Below are 23942 nucleotides of genomic sequence, written 5' to 3'. Positions count from 1 at the left end.
AATACACATATTGTGGCTTACTAAAGCATCAGCTCATACACTTAAAAACACAGCCTTGTGTCTGTTTTCTATCACCTGCATGACCAGATCATTACAGTAATGCTCAGTTCATGTCATCCAGCTTCCAAAATACATGTCCATGAAACTCCTTAGTACTCCTCAATTGCTTGTGGTTATTATTCAAGAGTAAAAGAGTGGAAACACTGCAATTACTCACTCAAAGCAGGAGCACTTTGTGGGTAGCTGCATAGACTTTTAATGGATTTTATTCTGCAGTCCAAGCAGTAAAAGAGAAAACTTCTTGTTAGCTCAACTTCTGTGCTGCAAGCCTGCTGGAAAGGATGTCCCTCCAGCATTAGAAGTTAATTTAGCTGCTTCTGTTACTATTCAACCCCTGGACTCCCTTCTGAGGCTGCCAACACAAATACCACCTGTGAAGGCCATTCTCATAAACTTGTTCCATGCAAAGGGATTTGAAATGTCTGGCTCAGCTCATCAGGGAACACGTGGCAGCCCAAAAGCTCTAACAACCAACACACACAGGAAGGTTTTTCCTGCCCACAGTGTCCATGTTAGATAGCACATCTTCACCATGTTGCTGTGTTCAAATTTGTACAGGATTCATGTCATTTTCCATGCAAGTCCATTTATGCAGTCCAGCTGAATCAAGATGAAATCAGTGGACTTGTATGAATGCTGCTAAAAATTATTGCTAGAATAAGTTCTCAATTACTGCAGCAACAACATGAGTTGATCAAATGTTACTGAATTTCAACTTGCCAGGCTCCAAAACAAAATATCCTCATCTAGTCATTACACCACATGCTTGTCCTTAAATAAGAGAGACTTACCACATAGCCTCTGCTGTCCAAATTGATGGAGTGTGAAAAAAGAAAAATTTTACAATGGTTAAGGTTCCACATATGCTTGAAAGAAAAAAACATGAAGTTAACTTAAAGACGAATCTGGAGGCTGATTTTCATGGAATTTCATCCTGTGGCCTCACATGTGCTGTGTAGCACTATTCACATTAGTTGCTTTACTGCTTCTATTAAGCAAGGAAATCTAAAGAGAAACATCAAGAGCAGACCACTGCTGTCTCACTGAATATGACACAAGGCATTGCACACTGCACTGGAGCTCATAAACCACCAGCAGGATTAGCAATTTGTATCAGACAAGAGGGTGGTAGTAAGAAGACAATAACAACCACTCAACATAACATCAGGTATATTTTCTAACCAGCCTGACATCATCCTTACTCCTCTCCACACAACTTCATTAATCCATTAAATACACATTTATTAGCATTCACCAGAAATGCACTTTTCATTTGGCAGCCAACAGAGAACAGAAAAAGACAGTATCTCCCCTTGCTTCCCTGTCCCAAACCCTGGCAGGAGTCAGAAACAGAGAGGAAAAGAGGGAGGGAGAGATGGTGTGAGCATAAAGGGAAACACAGAGCTCAAGGCAGCTACAGAGTGGGCAGACCCACCACGAAGGAAAAGCAGCTCTGTACCACATAGCAGCTTCTTACATTTGGAAGTCCTGCCCATGAAATGCAAGGAAACACACCAAGGGTTGAATTTCAGCATTAACAAGCTTTTACAAACAAGCCAGTTCCCTGGTCCCAGGAAGAGAAAGGTGGGGGCAGCCCTCCGAACATTTGGACTAGGCAGATGCATTGGCAGCCAAGACCTGAAATTAAGCTGTTGGCCAGTTTACATCTTATTAGAGCGCCTCTCTTTTCCAATCTAACAGCAGGTGTTGGCTGAGTCTAATGACACACACAGTTTACACAACACATGGCAGCATACTCAGGAGCTTCAGCTCTGAATGCACACACATGGGTCAATGGCGCTGGCACTTTCAGTCAGTGCCACGAGGCATTCCTGCTTTGTTCTATTATAAAAATATTTACTGGAACTAATTTCCCAGTTTGGATTGATTAAAGATACAGAAGTCTGAGAGCATGTATTTATTTTTCCCAAACAGCTCTGAAAGAAGAGTTGGGGCAGTACTGACTGCCTCACAAACAGGCAGACTCATGTGGGATCATCTTCTCTTTACCATCCTGCATTTGCAGTTTGGTTATAACAAAAATTCCCCGTGGAATACACAAGATGAAATGTCATGGAAGCTGTCTCATTTCAGCTAATTTTAAAAATCAGTCATTGGACCTGTTTTCTGAGGTCCAAAATGAGACAGACACATTCTCAGTTTGGCACAGCTTGGCATGGCATCCAGGCCCAGGGCTGTGGGGAGGTGGGTGTCAAAACGTGTTTAAAAGGCTGATAATGGAAAACCAAACTTTTAGTTTTAGTTTAAACTGAAGATGTACTCAGGCAGCCAGCATGCTAGGGGCATGGGGAACAGGAAGGCAACCCTTTAATCTGTTATTTTCCAAGTTTTCAAATGGGACGGAGACACTGAACCATGTTAGGGAGCAACGACTGTATAAGCCAGACCGTTATGAATGTTACAGGCACTGGGAGAGGAGAAGGGCACAGTCATTTCACTAGCCAGTCCATTCAGAGGCAAAGGAAGACCAGGGGAAGTGGGATCCAGAGCTAGATGTGAAGAAAGGGAACAGCAGCAATGCAAGAAGGACAAAGACTGCACCTGAGAGCTGTTTTGAAAACTCAGTTAAGTCCAGGGAGCATGAAAGGCTTCAAGCCCTTGGGAATGAAGCATGCACAGATTTAAACAAATTGGTATAATAGCAGGATACAGCAGCTTGCAGATGTTGCCAGTACGGTCACAGCAATGACACAACTGTTACATGCACATCTGACTAAAAGAGACACTGAATTCCCCTTGCATTGCACTCAAACCTAAAAACCGTCTTCAAAGGGGGACTGCATTTTCAACTGCATAAGCTGGGGCAAAACATGGAGCAAGAACTGCCTGATTTTGGCACAGACTCCTTGCACAGTGTTTAGTAACACTCCTGTAATTAATGTGGTAGTTAATGCTTTGGGGAAAAACCTTTTTAATTCCTGTAAAAATCTGTAAGACTCCTACTGGACCAAGCCCAGAGACTTTTTAAAGGAACAAAACAAAGGACAACTACTGAAAATTCAAGTTAGCATTTTTGATTTGAAAGAAGTAGAAAAAGGGATTAAAGTTGGAATTTGATCATCTCCAAGTTGAGTACCTCAGTGATGGATCTTGTTGCTATTTGTCTTGGGCTAAGAACAGAAATTCAGTCCTGTGAATTTGAGAAACCCTTCCCCAGCAATAGAATAATGGCACTAGAAGTACCCTGATATCAAATAAACTCAGTCTTATCACACTAATCTCTCATGTACAAAATTCCCAAGGGTATCTCCTGACCAAAGTGTATTACACCTTTAAAAGCACTTATATAAGCCATTGAAGAAAAAAAATGTGTCTCTAGCAATAAGTTGCTGAAACCTGCAGCAGTAAATTACTTAAAAACGTATAAAGGTATTAGAAATAGCAGAACTTTCTACTGTACACAAAAGCTAAGACTTATCCTTTGATAACCCTCCCTGTATTTCAGAGATTTCACTGCTTTAGTTGCAGAAGCCTGTTTATTTTCGTCTAAGTGAGGAGCCATTCATGGAACGCCCAATAAAAGAGCCCAAAGTAGTTTTGAGTCTTTCCCTTCACCTTCCACTCCACTGCATTCACATGAGCCATTTAAGGTGTGCTTTTTGATGGATTTTTTTCATGGAGGCTTTTTGTTTGTTTTTTTTAAGTTCCATATTCACCACTACCCAATAACAGAAAGTCTTCCTGGTAAATAGTTTGAAATCTGGCAAACATCAGCACTGATGTCAAGAAAATCCTATTTGACTTCATCCAGTATATTAAGTTTCTTGTGAAATTCCTGAGAAATATCTCTCAATGAAACCCCACCCCCACTCCCCCATTTCTTGTGACACCTGCATAATTTCATTTGATTAAATTCTTCCTTTAAAGTTCACAATAGGTTTGCACAGGCAAGAGTTCACCGGTACATGTCCATCTGCAGCACATGTCCATCCCAAAACTGTTTCTGCTTTCCTAGATTAATAACAAATGTTTTGCCTAGAAATGCAAAAATTGAAATATCATTATCAGTGGCTTGGACATTCCTCGCTGTTTTTACATCAAGTTCCTGAACTGGCTTTGTGGATTTTCAAGCAAGGCCCTTGTAGCCAAGTGTGGACTTGGTGCTTCACATCCTTCCCTCAGCAAGACTGAGGGGGATGCTCTTAAAAATTAAAGCAAAATCTACTCAGGAGCTGTTTCACTTGCTGTGATGCTCCAGAAGCTGGTTCTTGCTTCCCAGAGACAAGGACCAGAGTGCATACTCTGATCTTCCTTGACTGAAAATGCTCTAGGCAGCAAGGAGAGATCACAGTTCCTGTGATGCAGCTCTCAACTGCATGTACAATTAGGTTTTTGCCCTCCACAAAGAAATATTTTCTACTCCCTTTTAACTTATTAAAAACCATGGTGATCAATCTTTAATCATATTCGATACTAATACTGAAGGATTTTCCCTGACAGGATAAGATACAAAATATGTATTTATCACAGTAATTTCTATTTACATTCATTAGAAGCTTGATTTTAATTTAAAATTCAACTGCAGTTTATCAAGTTTTCTATTAATGTTGTTAAATGGATTTATCGGTTGATGAAATTTTTACACAAATTGCATTAAATGGGAAGCAGTGAATCTGGCAGAGACACAAAGAATAACAAAGAGGGGCTTCTACAAGTATGTTAACCAAAAGGGGAAGGTCAAAGAAGGTGTAGCCACCCCAATAAACAACACTGGTACACTTAACAACAGATGAGAACACTGAGGTACTCTTTGGCCTCAGTCTCCAGGGGCAACCTCTCTTCCCACACCTCTGCAGTGGAGGGACAGCAGGATAGGGACTGGGGGAGCAAAGTCTCTCCCTCTGTAAGCAGAGATCCAGTTCATGGCCACCAAGGAACCTGAATGTACATGTGTCTATGGGTCCTGATGGGAGGCATCCCAGAGTGTTGAGGGAATTGGCTGATGCAGTTGCCAAGACACTCTCCATGCTGCTTTAAAAGCCACGGCAGTCAGGTGAAGCCCTAGATGGCTGGAAAAAGGGAAACTTTGTACCCAACTTCAAACAGGGCAGAAAGCAGGATCCTGGGAACTACCAGCCTGTCAGCCTCACCTCTGTGCCTGGGAATATCATGGAACAGATCCTCCTGGAAGCTGTGCTAAGGCACGTGGAGGATGGGAAGGTAATTTGAGACACCCAGCACAGCTTCACCAAGGGCAAGTCCTGCCTGACCAACCCCATGGCCTTCTGTATTGGAGTGACTCCATCAGTGGGCAAGGGAAGGTTACAGATGTCATTTATTTGGGCTTCTGTAAAGTCTTCAACATGGTTCCCCACAACATTCTTCTCTCTCAGTTTGAGCTAAATGGATTTGATGGTGGGACCGTTAGGTGATACAGACTTGGCTAGATCCAGAGGGTAGTGGTCAAGGGCTGAGTCCCAATGGACATCAGTGACAAGAGGTTGAAACTGGATGATCTTCAAGATCCCTTCCAACTCAGGTCATTCTATGATTCATTCTACGATTTTTCCAGGAAGTAATACTTCAAAATATATTCTTTTTGTACTTCAGAGAACAGACAAAACAGTGACCTGTACTTAAGACTGCAGTTGCCACTAACTCACTTTCAGTCAACCACCAACTCAAATGTCACATTTAAGACTGACATTTTTCCACTTCAATCCCCTGCCCCATCCCAGGGCCTGTCTAAGATACTGTGAGCCACTGAATACCCTCCAGCATTACTTAAGTTGAACAGTTAAGAGCTTATAAAGATCTTGAGGATAAAAACTGCATGGCAAACTGTTCAAGATAGGATATAAACTGAAACAGCAGATCCTTGTCAGCTTTCACACATACACCAAAAGTGTTTCCTGAAGGCTAACTCATAGTTTTTCAAGATCTCTCTGCTGTACACACCTCAAATTCAAGTCCATAAACTAAGCTGAGTCTCAACAACATTAAGGAGGTGCCTGAAACTCAAATGCTTTTAGACTGGATGAGCTTGTCCATTCTTGTTCCTTTACAAACTAATACCAATGATCTTCCATCAGTACAAAGTACCAAGCCTTGCTCCCACTTCCTCAGTAACACTGGGAGAGTGAAGACAGCAAAACTGCAGAAAGGAGACAATGCTCGAAATCTCAATACTCCTGCTCACAAGACCACAGAAAAAGCACAATGTCTCACGAGCCAGCACGGACTTCCTCCTCCCAGCTTCAGTCAAGACCATGTCAACGCTGACACAGCTGGAGAGGTTAACCATAGGAGATAAAAAAGAAATAAATTGATTTTCATGGGCTGCATTTAAACAACAGCTGTACTGTGGAACAGGGAAAGCTAAATTCTGATTTCTTTCAGCTGCCCACATTTCAAGCTTGAAGAGCTGACCTTCAGATCTAGCATACTAGCTTTCTAAAGCACAAAATAGTAAAAAGAATTAAGAAAGCAAAATCCAGTATCACTTCCAAGCAGTAGAGATAACACAGATTTATCAGAAATTAGATTTTATCCCTTCACATGGCTTGCTCACTTATTTATTAGATTTTTTTTCTCCTGTGGAATTGACTAGATTATTGCTATCCAAACACACATTTTCGGTGAACAGAAATGCCGTCTTTGCCAGATCCTCAGAGATATTTCAGGGATTTCAGAACAAATGACAGATGCTAATTTATTGATAAAACATTACAAGGGAAAGATCCATGTGTTTGATGATAATAAAGAATCAATGACAATTCAGTGACCTTGACTGTAACAGCTGTGCACTGCTTTTTCTTCTGTTGTTCTTCACTAGCTCTGTGCGCCTGTAGGCACAGGCAATTCCCCACTCTCACACTGATAGTTAATGACTTTTAAATTTAATAGCCTTGACGCCAAGGAGATGTACACACACTGACTAAAGCATATGTGGTACCCATCTCTGTTACTGGCAAGAAATTAGCCTGCTCCAGGAATTCCAAAGCATTTACTGATGGTTGAGACACAAATTGTTCCTCCTTCTCTTTACCTCCATCATAAACAGTCACTTGGAGAATAAAGTCTGACAGATCATAATATTTTTCTAAAATTTGGTTCCATTCACATCTCCCTCACTTTTAAAAGTACAAAACATCATGGCATAATATCTGTTACAGACTGAAGAGAAGCCAAGCCCAAATGTTAAGCAGACTAGTGCTCAGGACACCTGCTGAATTTGCACCAGAAACTGGATTCTGCTTCTTTAATTCACATTAACATGAACTTAAGCTATGAACACAAGCTCACTGGCTTGCCTTGTCCTCTCCTACCATAGTTCTCCCACCTTCTATAAATATATACATATATATACACACACACAATTACATTTATTATATATATATACATGCAATTAGACTATTCCTCAGTACAAGTAATCACTGCTCTCTGCCTCCCTCCAAACACAACCAACCAGCAAACAAAATAAAAACTACAATATGATTTGAAACAAAGCCTCATTAGCTTTCTTCCATTATATTACCGTCTAAAAGAATCACATAAATTGTACAGACTGTACAATCTAGTAGTAAACAAAGAGGTATTTATCCTAAATACAGAGCCAATATAACAAAATATGCTTGCCATTTCCTAATATTCCTCCACACTGAAAATTCACGTTATCAGTAGAGTTCTTTGCTTTAGCTCTCCACAGCAAGAACAACAGGGTTCCCAGAAGGTCACAGTGATTTTCTTGCCACAGTTAATGCAGCAAACTCTTCAATGTAATGGGAAAAAATAGTTCTGTATATGGCACTGAACCTGGGACGTATTTCAGGCACCGACACTTGTGCAGTTTGTTTCGGAAACATTTCAAAAGCTACACCAAGGTGAGCTATTGACTGATCCTAACTTGGACAGGCACATTAATTTTCCAAACCCATCAGCACACTTTAAGTTACACTTCTCTCAGCACTTTTCCCACCCTACTTTATATTTCTTTATGAACTTCCTCGAGACTAAAGTAGACAATTCAAATAAGCTTTTCGTTATTTCACAAGCTGCTATCTAACCTATCACAAGTATCAGACCAGAATCACCACTTCCATTTGACAAAAGGGAAACAGCAGAGTCAACAAGATATTTCTGAAGCCATCCCACGTCAGTCGCAGATGGACAAGAAGATAATTTGTACAAAGTTCCATAAAACACAGCATTATGCCACCTCTTAAAAAGCCACGAAGACTTTGCATGCAAACATCCTGGCAGATATCAAGAAGCAGAGTTATATTCTGGAAACCCAGGATCTGGCCCACAAACATTTTACTTTGATGGCTGCTTTTTACAGTCTTGATTAAAAATATATATAGTGGAAGATATGCTGTATTTCCCAGAACTTATTAACTATTTCATATTTAAAGTAGTCATCATATCATATAATTTGTGTAAATATACAGTGTGTTATTTGATTAACCTATACTACCTGAGATAATTTTATGGGAAAACAGCTACCTAGGTTGTGAAATAGGTACTTAGAAATTAACTCACACTTCAGAAACCATTTCCTCAAGACTGAATACTTTTCTTAACATGTGCACCATAATGCAAGCTGTAAAGCTCGGCCAAGTGTCATGCCTGTTCCACACAGGAAGGTGTGGATGGGTTTGACATCTCTGAGATGTAAATGGATTAGATGGGTTTTACATCTCTGAGAACTCCCTGTGAAATTCCATAGAAAAAGGTATACCATCAGAAATTTAGAAGCCATAAAAATACAGGTGTGATGATCATATTTTAGGACCTGCACAGAAGTAACTCACAGATGTCAAAGCTTTTTTTGAAAGTCACAAACATCTGGAAAATTGTTAATACATGATACTATCATACCCCTGCAAGTGCCAGCAGGAGATTCTTACTATCAAAGAGGCTGACCCAAGAGGCAGCACTATTTAACTCTACTCCTCTGGCACTCTGGGGCTAGGCAGCCCTGAAGTACGCTGATGAAAGAGCTAAATAAACAGGAAAAGAGATGAGGGTTAAGGAGCAGTAAATCACCACAAAAGAACTAGCCAGGCACACACCAGTCTGTCCCATATTACGGATGGCAATGTATTCCTGCTAGGGTCTTATGTGGGAAGACACAAAGCAGACACAAGATACTCTGCATAGTAAGCAGAAAAAAAAACCCTTAAAAAAAGGAAAGGCGCTATCTTTTCAAATACAGTTTATTCATCTGCCTCAGTCAAATCCATCTGACCGATGATTTTTGCTACTTGAACTTCCTGAATACGTCTCTGCTTTTAAAATGCAGAAATGAGAAAACCTGACCTGGGAAAGGAAGTTTTAGAAATTAGTCTGATGGGGAAACCACATTAACTGTCAGGGCCTGACTCAGTGTAATCAAAATCCCAAATCCAACACTGAGTCAGTGACAGAAATGGAGAAGTTTGGTGCTTTACACTCCAGACAATTCTGCTTGCATTAACCTACTTTTCTCCCCGACCTCGCATCCTATTTTCACTTACCAAGGGCTTGGTTTCATCTTCATCTTTGAAATAGTAGAGCTGGTCCCCCTTGAGGACAAACCAGCGCGTGTGCCAGGTCTTGACGAAGCCCCCCTGCTTCCGCAGCCACCCACACTTGACAGCAATGTGCTGCCCTGGGCTCAGGGCAGGAGTCTCTGATGAGCCATTGTGTTCTTCCATACTGGGAATGGGCAATGCTCCTGTTGGGCAAACAACAGGAAAAGGTAAAATTATTAATTATTATCCAGGCAGCAATTCGCTCCTTTCAACACAGCTGGAAAAGAAATACGCCTCCGCTACAGAAGTGTCTTAGAAAAGCATTTGCCATCTGCCTGCTTGTTCTCTTACCAACACCCCATCAGCTGAGACAACTACTACTCACTTAGAAAACAATAATGAACTGCTAAAAACCGGGCAAGAGGCAAAATTGTGTTGAACTGCTGTGCAAGACATTTTGACCAGCACTGAAGACGACATCAGCTGTTTCTTGAGGTGAGTTCTGCTGCATTACAAGCAGAAACAAGGAATGAACTTACAGTACTTCCTCTGACTAAGGCAAGCAGCTGACTACTGGAGATCCCCATTTAAAATTCCTTGGCAGGCTTGGGGCTTTCAGGTAATGTTAAAAAAGCCTCTGCTTCACCAAAGCTTAATTTTACCCCACCAGACAAGGAGGGGATTTTTTGTTATTGTTTTTACTCCTTTTACTGAAGTCCATCTAAAGGCATGGGACAGTAAATGCAAGAATAGTTGCACATCACCTTGCACAGGTAACCCCTGACTGAAGTGAGTGCGTGCCCAGACACTTGCTAAAGACATCTGGCAAATCATGAAGAATTTTGGCCCATCTTAAGGCATAAGAACTGTGTCAAAACTAGAGCTGAATTGTGGAACTAAACTTGACAAAGTTTTATGTGGCATTTTGGCGCTATTAAAAATTATATCGTTTAACCATTTCTGGACAGTCATGACTCTTCCAGATGGATTTTGTACATATAATCATGTAGTAATGTGCTTCACCTTCATAGTGAAAAAGGTATTCCTGATCCCCTCTTAAGTCGAGAGCACAAACACACAATTTTGAGTTGCAAGTTCTGATATCTCCAGTTAAAATACAAATCAAAGCGAAATCCACATGTGCCAAAGAGTTTATACGTAAACAGAATAAAATGTGACTATGACCACAAACACAGCAGTGTGCAAAATCAATAATGAAATTTCACTGTGTTTGAAGAACAATGTGTTTCTCTTCTTTCCAGACTGCCACTGGCAATCTCTTGCCTCATCAGGAGCTTGCAGAGCTGTTAGGGCCCAGAAAAGCCAGCTTCTTAGATAGCTTTTTGTTTCCAAACACCAGGTTGGCAAAAGAATGAAATATTCTTGGCATTGCAGGCAGCAGACATCTCTGACTAAGAACCTCTAGACTGAAGCTTCATGTTCTCACTTTAGCAGAGTGGGTTAATGAGTCCAAGCCTGGCACTCCTGCTCTGGTCCCCTACACAGCAACAAGACCTTCACTGAACACTGTGAATGGGCATCAGCATTGCCATTGCAAAGGGAGGTACTCAGTTTCTAAAGCAGACTAGAAACACAGATAACACACTCATTTGACAGATGAGGCCATCTCTCTGACAGTTAATACACCATGTTACATCACCATAAAATGAATCACAATAACAGAAGGAATCAACAGATTGCAATCAGAAGTGGTTTTCAGCCCTTTTTTCCTTGGGTTTCTTCTTCCTACTGCTCACACATCCCCTTTGGAACAACTTCTCCAGCTGCCACCTCTACTGTGTGTTTACAGCTTTTTCTTTTAATACTCACACAGAGTCTGCTTTCACATCCCTGCTCTGGGCTGGATCCTGCAATCTGCTTGCCATGACTACAACTCCTCACTGCCCTGTGCCACTGAGGTTAACAGGTCTCAACACAAGCACAGAGGTTTCAGCAAAGTACAAACTGGAGGATCAAAACTGAAATCACTTGGTATTCTTCTCAGAGAAAGGAAATGTTTCTCCTGTCTCTTTAGGGTTCACCTAGAGCCACCCAGAACACTCGTACTATGAAATTTACTTGAGCCGAGTGGCACCACAAAACATACAAATGTGTCTGGCTCTCTGCAGAGCACATAAAGATTTTTGTGTGTCAGAGCACATAAAGATTTGTGTGTGTGTGTGTGGTTACAGTTCTGAGAACAAAAACGAAGCAGCTAACAAGTCCTCAGACCACCCTGCCCTATCTCCAAAAGGAAACACACCCAACTCATAATTAGTGTTTTCTGAATATAAGCAGGAATCTCTTGGATGCTGCTGGGTTTTGGCTGGACCAAAGTAGATGCCAAGAAGCAGCCCTCCAACTCACACCTTTAGAAGTGAATATTAGCAAATATTTTATGGAAAGCACTTTAAACAGCAGGTGAATTACTGCAACTGAAAAAAGGAACAAAATCATTACCCATAGGCTACCCCTGTGCTCCTTGGTGCACAACTGCTAAGCTGATCAACTCAGCTCTGCTGCCTGGGCAAGCCTCAAGGACAAAGGAGTTTAAATACAGTATCTATATACTGTATCACTGTATGTGATTTATCTATATGTGTATCACTGCAGTGCTAAAGACATTAGGTCCCCATTACACTTGGACTATAAACAAGAATCTAAATACCAAAGTCAAAACCAATTAGCTGTTTGGATGAAAGACCACTTTTTATTTTCTTCCACGAAGTCACATGCCAATGGTGCTGATATCAGTGTACAAAGTAAGGATATGAACTTTTATCTAGCCAAAGAAGTTGTTAATACATCTCCATCTCTTTGTCTGGTAAAATTTCTATCTATTTCTGCAATATTAAATGAGGTGTAGGAGAGACAACAGGTCTACTGCTCCCAAGTCCTCACAGGACAGTCTAAGCTCTCCTTTAAAGCAGTAGTATAGACTCAGACATGCTCTATTAAAAATAAAAAAACAAAAAAAAACCCCGCTGTATTATTTCATTCATTAGTGGTTTAACTCTCTTCAGCAGTAAAAAATTCAGCCACCTAACTTGTCTGCATTTAGTCCTGAGATTAAGTTTATTTACTGTTTTTCATATATCCTTCACTTTCAACGTCTGCCTACTACAAACCAGACTTGGAATCAGAAATTCCAGCAGCTGGCTCATTTTGACTACTTGTTTTTACAGCTGTTTCAACACTAAGATCATAAAAATAAATTGCAGAAATATCAGGGTGCTGGCACTGATGCAGAGAACAGTGAGGTGCAAACAGTATGTAAACAACACATGACAAAGTGTGGAATTACATCAACATACTCCCAAGTCCTCTCAGTCTCATAAGAAGAGGCAGAAAGCCATGCATTTTCAGCACTAAATGAGAATATTCCTCAAACTCATCTTCTCTACAGGAAACACAACTTGTACTTGCTGCCAGAGTCAACTCTACTGACTTGGCCAGCCTCCAGTTTAGGTAATGACCAGAACTGAATAAATTCTATACAATATATTCATTAGGGGCTGCATGTGGGCTCACTCTCCTGGGCTTGTCTGGACATTGGGAGTGCAAAGCAAACAAAATGAGAAATGTTCCCTGACACATTGGCTCTGCATCAACATCTCCTGGCCCATGGAGACCATCACCATCTACCACTGCTGGCCTCAGTCCAACCTTTTCCTGCTCCCATAAAGCCACTTGCCTCTCTCACTGGTCTGTCTAGAAGGCAACTAACTGCACTTATGTTCTCCTTGCCAATGTGGAAGGTCTGTGCCGACGGCACAGAAAGCAGGGAAGTGTTTCTCCTCAGCTACCACTCAGTCAATACTTGAGCTATTAAATTGGGCATCTCCCCCACATCCCTGCATTTTGCCAGGAAATAGTCAGAGAAACTCATTAAAGCACACCAAATCTAGTTACAAGAATAGCTACAGGACTGCAGGAAGATGATCTGCTTGGCAAGAAACCCCAGTGGTTTGCAGTCAATGTTTTTCTTCTCACTGAAATTTCTCATGGCCAAGATAGCACATTTCAAGCATGCAAAACATCAGCAGAGTTCACTTCCAGTAACTCTTCATCTTTGCCACTGCTCAAATGCTGTTCTTTGCAGCACAATGTCAACCCAGCACAAAATGGACAAAAGTGGGAAGCTGCCATAGTGCCTGCCCCAGATCCATACTCTTTCAGCCTGTCTCATCTAATTCCCTTGCTCTCACGAAAGAGCAGGCACGCACAACACTGCAGACATGACTTCTCTACATCAGACACGTGGACAGAGAGGCAGTAAGAGGCTGCAATTTTGCAGCAACAATAGGCTTGGTTATTGATGAACATGCCTGCCAAATACATATACACACACAAAATTCATAAAAATCTTTGTGACACAATGGTGCTATGTAAAATTAGATTAATACTTCAACACTTACACCTCTTTCCAAGTGATGTCCAGTTTTGGGTTCCCTCAGCTTACTTACAACAAGCTATCCAGAGTGTGCTTGAGTTTACTGGTATCTTTCAGGTTCAGAGTTGCTGCCTTTGACCGGTGAGTTTCCATTCAATTTATTTTTGATTTAGTCTTGCTGAGTAGCAACTTCTTAAAATCATTTAGTATGTGAAAACACAGCCACCATTCATCTTGCTTGTAATACATCCCAAGATACCTGAACCTCTGCTGCAACAGAGGCATAAGCTCAAAAGCAACTGCTGCAGGAAGCAGAAGACTGGCCTACTTCCCACCATCAGGATACTGCAAATCAGTTGCTACTCACCTGTCGTGTCAATGGGATATTGCACATGGAAGGAAAAACATGTCAAAGAGGTAAAAACATACTTAACTTTCTAAGCTAACTTTCTGTTTGTGCTTAGCATTTTTACATTGCATGGAGCATGTCTCAGTTTCTGTCACTGCAAGGAGAGAGAGATTTTACGGCATTCCTCTCTGACTTGCTTCCAAAACCTGCAGCAGTGCACTTGCCAGTAGCTTTCTGCCACAGACTTTTAGAACAGACATTATACATTTATCCAAAAGGTTATCTGAGACATCTAACAAACCTCTTGGAGCACTGGCAGTAACATTCCTAGGCACAGATCACCTGGCTGTTCTGCATTCTCCACTCTCACTTCTGTCCTAACAGGGACAGCCTGAATATATTTTGCTTAAAAGAATTTTAATTTCAAGGCCTAAATAATAACTCCTTAGGCAGTAAAAAACTGTGAGACGTGTTATCAGCAGTCAAACTGCAGTAAGTGATATTCACTGCCTGGTGCAGCTGAGGGGGAGACATCCATTACTTTTTCAATACACTTTGGGATCCGTTTGAAAACCAAGCCCCAATTTTGCCAGAAAATTGAGGCCTGGTCAAATACAACTCTTTAGTGCCTCATTTGCATTTTCATGTCAGAATCTTCTAACACATTCTTAGACCAGCCAAACCTTTACAAGCACACTGTTTTCTTACAGGAATTCAAACACAGCTATAAACAGCCCAAATAAAATGGGACTTGAGGATTTATAAAGAATATAAGAAGACATTCAACTTTTTGTAAATTACAACAGGAATTAGTTAACAAAGTTGGTCAGGTAGTTTTGAAAACATCCGCTTCTGCATGTGTATATTTATTTTCTGTGATAACGACTAGCGTTAGTAAATATGTGCACAGTTTTGTAAAAGCAAAGCAATTGCAGCCTTTCTGTTACTGCAGCATCACATAACACTGTCAGATCAGCATTTAGACTAATTTTCACAGCTTTAACTTCTGCTGTCCTTGCCATTCAGCCCTATTCTGTGAAAATCCACACAGCAACTTTCTCCTTTCTTGTCCTCCCACCACTGCTGTGGCAGCAGGAGTCATAAAAAAAATGCAAAGCTAAGAGCACTTTGTTGATCACAGATTCTCTCCTGACACCTAGAAAGGACACTTGGTTCTCACCATAATCTCCTAATCCCACTAATTTTTTTGGGTGGAGGTGGACTCCACCTCTAGAAGACTTGTGTAACTGGCAGACATTTGCACACAATCTGTCTGGGTATCATTTCTCTGGTACAGATACACCATACCTGATTTACGAGTACCTGCAAAATGTCACAGCACAAGGGTTTTGAAGAACTTCAGAAACAACTTCCAAGGATAACACTATCTCTGTTATGCTTTTTTGCATGCTCCTCATTATGTATATATCCCCTCAGCTTTTTCCTCACATGGTAACACACAGTTGCAAGACAAGGTTGCTACTACCAAAGCAATTGGAAAAGTGAAGGTGTCTCTGTTCATTGCAAAGAGGTTGGACTAGGTGACCTTTAAAAGGTCCCTCCCAACACAAAACTATTCTATCATTAGAGTGGAGTGGTCCTTAACCTTCCAGGTTTCTACCCAGACTCCCATTTCAAGCGTCTTATTCTGCATAACTGGCAATGCTAGAAGTAAATTGCATACAGCAGAAGATCAGCTGTAACTATCTGGAGAAGCTTTAAAAACTACAGACAAGGCAATAAAGAGCCTCTGATAGCTGAAAGGGTCAAGTGCTGCAAGATGGACAAAAAAATGCAGAACAGCTGACAAGTCTCAGGAGCTGAAATACTGAGCAGTGAAAAGGTCAGAGAGCAAGTCAAAAGCAGCATCTGGAACAGCTGAAAGACATTTCAAGTCCCAGATGTCTCTTCCAACCAAAGGGTAACACTGCCTCTGAATATCTGACACTGGAAATACATAAACCCTGTTTACAGCTTCATACTTTACATGGATGAAGTAGTTGTAAGGACAGCTTAAAAGTAACTTAATTCCTACATGTGAGTGGTGAGTACTTCAGCAGATACTGGCTTCACTTACAAAAGAATTGATTAGGAGTGGTGCCCAAGCATGATCTCAACAGATGATCTCTCCAAGTATAAAAATAATCTCTAGCACCACTCTTTGTTCTCAAAGACTGGGGCAAAAGACATCTGAGTACAGATGTCAGCAGCCCTCTGACAGTGAATCACTGAGAATGAAACAAGGCGGAATGCTTTTTTAGGAAATCCAACACAACAGGAGTTTCCCATGTTCTCCAATTCACCGCAGTTCAGACCTTGCACATTCCTTATAACATTGACCAAGAGAATTAAGATGCTACAAATGACATTCACTAAATACGCTGCCAAGCAGCAAAAATACATTCCAGTTTGTCTACAGCAGCAAAAGCCTTCTCCCAAATCTGCTGCAGTACTTGCAAATCAAAGGAGCTCACAGGTTCTGCAGAAAGAGTTTGTAGTTGCTGAACAGTGGGAGGAAGAAAGACAAGCATTTGCCGCCTGCACCCCACTTCAAACTCCTCTCTGGTTGAAGCAAACGTAGTCCCAGCAAAGTCCCAACTCTGGCAAAGAGATTAACACAGCCAAGTACTGGCTGGCAACATCTCTCTGGATACTCACATGTTCAGAGCAGGAGGAACCTGATGTCTGGGTGCCCCTGTAGAAGCCTCAGGGGAAACAAAGGAAGGTTCAACCCACCTCAACTCAGCCCACAATGACCTTTAAAATCTTACATTAGTGCACATCTGACAAACAGAAATCCATGGACTTATTTTGAACGTATTTGCTACGAACATTTCATGCAAAATTACTTCCTGTGCTTTGTTATGCACAATGTAATGTTTATCTCTGTCAGTAGAAAGAAGTTCAAGTCACAGCAGCACTTGGTGATGGGCTGAGAGATTCCTCTGAAGCAAATCTCTCCCACTTTCATGTGTTCCCCAGAAGGATCACGGCATCACAGATGTGCATGTGGGAGCATCCTGCCCCAATGTACCGGAGGAACTGACAGAGTTACAGCCCGTGCCTACACTGCATCCAGAATCACCATGCCCATTTCCCAGCTGTGCCTTATGCATCCAGAGGAGTACATGGATACTAAGCGGGCAGGCACATACTGTACACAGGTAGTGAGCATCCACCCAACCTCAGAAGAGTACCTTGACATTGCCCCAACGCAAACACAGGCAAGTCAGAACCAAAGGCTCAAACTTGGCAACCTCAGAGGTGCATCTGCTTCCATTCCTACTAAACTTAGTACCAGAGCCAAGATTTGCATCCTCTCTGCGTGCCAACCCCAGCAGGACCTAAACTTTAAATAGACCTACTTTTAAACAGGAATCAGTATAGTTTAATGCTGTTCAGAAATGTTTTATGTAAATGGTAATTGCCTCTGTCACTTAAAAACATTAACCATACTGACATAAATTTCCATGCTAGAATACTGGAGACAATATTGTCAGAGTTTTTAAAAAGCAGATGTGTGTCTTTCCACTGAAAAAGCCAACTCTAAATAAACACCATTACTTTGCAGTTGACATTTCCATCTTCTGCCCAGGAAAAGCATTAATTCATACTTAAAGAACTAACATTTCACTTTTGTAAGACCAAGTTTACATCAGAAAAATAGAGTCCACAATTCTTCCTATCTATTTCAGAAAGCAGCAATGTGTATGCCATGCCACCTAAACTGTTTTAATAAATGAAAAATTATCATGTATTAGTAAATGAAGAATAACACCATTGTAGTACTGCCCTTTCTAGTAAAGCTCTAAGTAAAGTGAATACTGTCCCTGAATTCCTAAATCAGCATCAGTACTATCCTTTGACTCTAAAATGAATTCATATGGGAATGGAATGGGGAATGGAATAAATTCATGGGGTCCTTACCCTTTAAAAGGTCAACCTGTGCATGGATGCTAACATCTGCTTTTCCAGCTTGTACCAAAGGAACCAGTAAGAGCAAAGCCAACTTTGCTGCGTTGCGTCCACAGTCTTCACACTCCCTCATCATAACCCCCAGTTAAAAGGTGAGCATGCCTTCCCTAAAAGCATTTTATGTTCATGTGTCTCCTTCTGGTCACTACTGTGCCATGTGAGCTGAAGGAGAAGCAGAACTAGAGTCACGAACACTTCAGCAAGTAACTGGTTACCTTCAGTGACCTGAAAGCCAGCAAAAAACATGAAACCATCTTTTACTGGCATTGCTGCACCCAAAATGAAAAAAGAGAAAACCAGTAACTTATTCACCTAAAAGAACTCAAAACCAGCAAACATGTATATGTTACTTACCTACATAAAATTTAAGGAAAACGTCGTGTTTAGATTCTTGTTTAGATTCTAGCACCAACTAGTAGCAAACAACACTGGGCACTCTCCAGATTTTAGGCAGGCTACAAAAAGAGAAATTGACATTAACTAGGACTAACACTTCAGAAAAATAGACGTAAAGGCAAAAGAAAAATAATCCAGAGATAGCAAGTCCTGGATCTGTAGCCACATTGAGACTGTGCTGAGCATGTTCATGTTTACAGAATCCAATTTATTCAATTTATCTAATTTAAGAGAGGCAAGGTATCCTGAGAATACAAATTTCTCCTGCTATGAATGACAGAGGTCATTAACAGCATAAAATAGCATCAAGAACAAACCAGCAAAATCTACCTTTTCTTATTAACTCCTTTTGCAGTAAGGAGAGTCTGCGTTTTCTCTAAGTCACTATCTAAAGAGGAGAATATCAGCATGCCCAAGGGAAAGGAGGTTATCACCTCCAGTCAGACAGGCCTTACTATTTCACATTACTGTAGTCAAAACAGCAGACAAGTCTTGCCACCCATACCCCAAAAATGCCCCATCTCTCTCCATATGACCATCATGGCTCTGCACTGTTGCTTTCTTGATTTTTTTTTTTTTGTTCTTTATTTTCACAAAGAAGAAAAGGACACCTTTTTTGCCTTGCTTGTAACCTTCAGGTTACCTATGACCTGCACCAACACTATCCTGCACTTCAAAAGCAACATATTTCATCAGTGCAGGAAACCAAATGAAGTTTAAATCAGGGTCTCACAAACTCAAGCAGCTCCTTCTTTACCAAAGCACAGATTTTGTTTGAGGATTGCTTTTTGTAGAATAAGGTGCATTCTGGAAAGTATGAATTACATGAGTTGACTGCTAAAACAATCAGCACCACAGTTTATTCCATTTGCAAAGCCAGCTGAAAAGAGCTGGGTGAAAGCTACAACTGTGACTTTTATTATTTTACAACTACCAGCTATGGACAATTTTTCCCAAGGAATCATACTCACAACCAACCTCTAGAACAGACACTGCAGAAAAGCCAATGTAAGGCAATTAATCCAGCCTTCTAGTAACTTCATACTTCCTCTTTCTCTTTTTCTGCAACCCTAACTATATCCTCACTTTTTCATCTTCTCTTGATCAGATAATGATCTGAAAAATAACTCTGCTCTTCAAAGTTGGAAGGTAAAATCTCTAGGTATCAACCACACAGAAAGCAATTTTTACATGGAGTTGTGCTGTTTATCAGCTTGATCCATCATTCACCCAAATTTAGGAACCAAGTTTAATTAGAACAGATGAAGATGGAATAGGATTCTTCAGATTCTCTTCCAACAGACAGAGTGGTTCTCAAGACAATATTTCAACCTTTACAAATTGAAAAAGATAATTAACCTTTTAACAAAACAGATTAGCCACTGCAAACAGACAACATTGTAGCAACAGTTGGGTTTTCTAGAAAACAGAAAGAACTTCATGCTTTGGGAGTTTGCAGAACAGATGCCCTGATTGTCTTGTGACCTGACTTCTCTTCTTATATTAGCTCTGGCAAAACTTTTCTAATTCTTCCCTTTTTTGTTTTCAATTATTCCTAAGGCCTTTGTCTTTTCAAAGACATAATACTGCTGGTGCTGCTTCAGAGCTGTTAGGTATAAACAGCAAGACTCATCAAAAACATTTATTTGACCTTGCATTTCCTAACAAAACAGTCAAATGCCCTGGAAGATTCAAATAAACAAAAAAAAATCACTTCATACATACAATTTTCAAGTTGACACAGAGAAAAACAATCCAGCACAGATAACAGATGTCAGACATTGCCTGTGGAAGGCGTTCGGCTTCACAGCAATAGGCTGATAAAGGAATAAGGACAAAATGCATAGAAAACACACCAATGCTTACAACCACCAACACACTTTGCCTCTTAGGATGATGAAATTTGCCACGTGTTTCAGCAAAACAAACAAGAAAATTGCTGATCCAGTTGCTATTTGTGACTTAGGCACTGTAAGAGGGCAGCATCACCTACATACCTTGCGCACCAAGGCCTGCTGAAGAGTCTAAGTACCAGCTACTGAGATATCAACCATCACCAAGTGTCCTTTGCCAGGATCTAGGAGAAAGCTCCAGGAACAGCAGCTCATTCAGAACACATGAGATCCCCACACAAATACCTGCAGCAGGAGCAGGGAAGCAGCAGCAGGGCTCCTCTGCCCTATGCCAAGAGCTAAGCGGAACCACAGCTGACCCGATGGCTTTGTCGTGGGCTCACTGCTGCCCTCCAGCTCAGCCCACACCAGAGAGATATGGACTCGAACCTACAAATAAATAAAAGCAGCTAAACGTGGGACACCTCTGCTTTGCACAGACAGAGGAACAACTCCATTGTGATGCTTTCACTCGCAGAGCGCTTGCAGTTATATTTCACCAGGAACAAGAACATGTTTCCAACATTCCAGCTCTCTGCTAAATTGGATGCAGATGACGAAGGGTTTTTTTCCAAATATATGGAAGACAGCGCAGCTGAAATCTCAGCTAGGCCTTGAGAGATCCTGTACATAAGGCATTAAGCTTTCTACAACACACAAGGAATCTAGGCGGCAACTATTATGATTTCATTTCAGAGTGTGATTTAAGATGATATTACGAGACAGAAATGTTAAAAGAAACTAATAAAAGCCTTTCATGTACTCTCAAAGTCAGATGTTCATATGCCATGTATCTGGACAACCTCTGCTTTCAATGGAAGCCTGATCTCCACTTCAAAGGGAGGAAATTAGACAAAAGGGAAAAGAATGTACACCTCTCAGTACTGGAAGCCCCAGGAAACCCAAGACCAAAGGACTAAATCCATCACTTTCCCAACACCCCCAAGACAGACAAGCCTACAAGATGTTTAACCAAGAGAGAAATCAAAAGCACAAGCATTTGCAGTCCTCGCTCCCAGCCACCAGTACATAAACTCTGTTCATTCTATTTTTTGAGTAGTTACAGCACAGCAAAAAACATTTCTGTACATCCACTGCTAATGTAACTTCTGCTTACTGCTGTGAAAAGAAGCCATTCCCTCCATCAAGTGTAGGTGGCTTTGTTTTAATTGGTGTTTCAGGCAGGATGTATGTTTAGCTTTCTCAGTGTTTAGTCTGTCCTCAAATATTAATATAATATGACCACCATGACTGAATCCAAAATATTAAAAGCAGAGTTAAGTACCAGCTTCCCATGTACTTTTTTTTTTCTCTTATATTCTGAAAGTATTTATAAACATTAGAAGTTATTTAATGGTGAACAAATTATTCTTCTGGTGCTCCACCCTTTGGTACACAGCTTGACAGGAACTAGTTTTATCTGTAAGCAGGAAGCAGTCTTGACACTTGGAAGCAAAAGTAAAATTTTCTTGAGATACTTTGCTGTAGTATTTTGTGATTACTCAGAATTTTGTCTGTCCATGCTCTGAGTTGATGCTTTAGTCATTACACAGAATGTTTGAAACTTCTTCGAAGGAGCAATTATTTCTGCCTTCAGTAGCACAAAAATCTTGTGAACAACTTCAAAGTTCAACCATTACCATTGCATTTTCAAGAACACACTCACTCTGATGCTTGATGAGTATCAAATATTTCTTATCAGACATATATACACTTCACTGGCACAATTCACATGACCAAAACCCATTAATATGGCTAGTATTACTGACTTAGCCATACAGATACACACTGAGACAGATTTCAGACAGCTAATGAAGAAGTTGCATAAGTTTATTTCCAAAATCATTGAAAACGTATCTGTGCATTGCCAACTCTTCCTCCTTCCCAACTCCACTGACAAGACAGATATGACTAAATTCATCTGGAATCTTCACCAAAACTCACTGAAAAATACAGTCAGTTTTAAAGCTAAGTGCAAGACATAGAGAGCTAAATCACCATTAAGTACTTCTACTTAATTTCCATCATTATTATCAGATCTCTGTAGAGACTGCACCAAAGTTATCCCTAGGCTAGAAATTAATCAATGTTTTCTTCTAGCAGAGTGGGAAAAGATCCAGTAAGCAGTTTTAATTTAAAAAAAAAACAAACCTTTTACTCACTAAGCAAATCACTGAAAAACTGCACTTGCAATAATTCACAGTATTACTTAAAGCTTGTTGAACAACCTATGAAGTTTGAATATCTTCCTTTTTTAAACTATTTTTAATAGTTTTATAGAGTGTTTTGGCAGGTTCGTTTTGGGAGGGTTTTTTGGTTATTTTAAAACCATTTTAAAAAACTAGTATGAATGGAAATGAGGCCTAGGTTCATTTTCTGGATCCAAGAAACTGCAGGTGGAAGAGGAGTGTGTGTGATTGATTTCAAAGCATCTCCTTTTGTCCTGCCCCCCCTTCAAACTGTTCTTTTGTAATTTCACCTCAGTTTATTTTCCCCTGCTCGAAACTGGCAAATGAACATTCCCTTTATAAGTATTTTTGTACAAGGGAGATACATTCCCAGGAGTTTACTAGGCAATTATTTGGTTACTACTCTTTTGTGCAGCTCAGTCACAGCTTTTCCTGCACAAAACACCCACGCAGGGGATATCCAAGCATAACACTGGCACAGCTGTGCTCAGCCCTTCACAGCTCCACACCTGGTTCCACAGCACAGAAATGTAAGGGAGGTAGGGCTAAAACTCCACCTGCCCCTCTAAAACAGTGGCCAAGGAAGCTAAAACCAGTCCACCTTCTGTCCCCACTTCCTCACAGACCTGTACACCAGAAAGAACAGTGTAAGAAAATCCTCCTGTCCATCTGTTCACTCTAAATAGTTCTGCATTTTTACCACAGTCATGGGTACACAATTTATGACAGAAAATGGCACAACAGAAACTGAAGAACAACATATAAAAAAAGAAGTAGATATATTTGTCGTGGCAATCCCCTAGTAGCAAATTTCTGTATGTGAATTACTGCCAAATCCAGGTACAACCTCAAGTACATGTAAGAGCTCCTGAGAAGATGAGAAGCATCATTTTAAGACTGTTAAAAATGCAATTATTATTGCATTCTTACTGAGCCTTAGAAAATTGCCAAGAACCCCCCTCACCTTTCTCATCTCCATCTTGAATCTGAGTCCTATTTTTCATTTAACCTCAGAATTTCAGATACATTCCACTATCCTCAAAGTGAACACACACTACATTATTTATCACATTAGTTTACAACACGCTCTGAAAATCAAGCAGGGGTTGCACCAATAGGAACCCAACAGCATGAAAAAGTGACACACTTAACAACAGCTCGCCTGTGCAGGCAGACCTCAACTTCAACTCAGAGCAGATGCTGAGGGGAACC

General features: G+C 40.7%; 1 protein-coding gene across 1 annotated transcript in view; it reads right to left on the bottom strand.

Moving 5' to 3' along the window:
- ARHGAP24 (Rho GTPase activating protein 24) overlaps positions 1–23942 on the bottom strand; it is a 181894-nt gene that overhangs the window by 142652 nt on the left and 15300 nt on the right. Inside the window, exon 2 of the mRNA XM_038136612.1 lies at positions 9540–9739. Coding sequence (XP_037992540.1) covers positions 9540–9719 — 180 coding nt within the window. The 5' untranslated portion in view covers positions 9720–9739. The remainder of the gene's footprint in view (positions 1–9539; positions 9740–23942) is intronic.

Source organism: Motacilla alba, chromosome 4 (assembly GCF_015832195.1).
Source record: "Motacilla alba alba isolate MOTALB_02 chromosome 4, Motacilla_alba_V1.0_pri, whole genome shotgun sequence".
Lineage (NCBI taxonomy): Eukaryota > Metazoa > Chordata > Aves > Passeriformes > Motacillidae > Motacilla > Motacilla alba.
The sequence above is the reverse complement of the archived record's forward strand: the minus strand, read 5'-3'. Positions and strand labels throughout refer to the sequence as shown.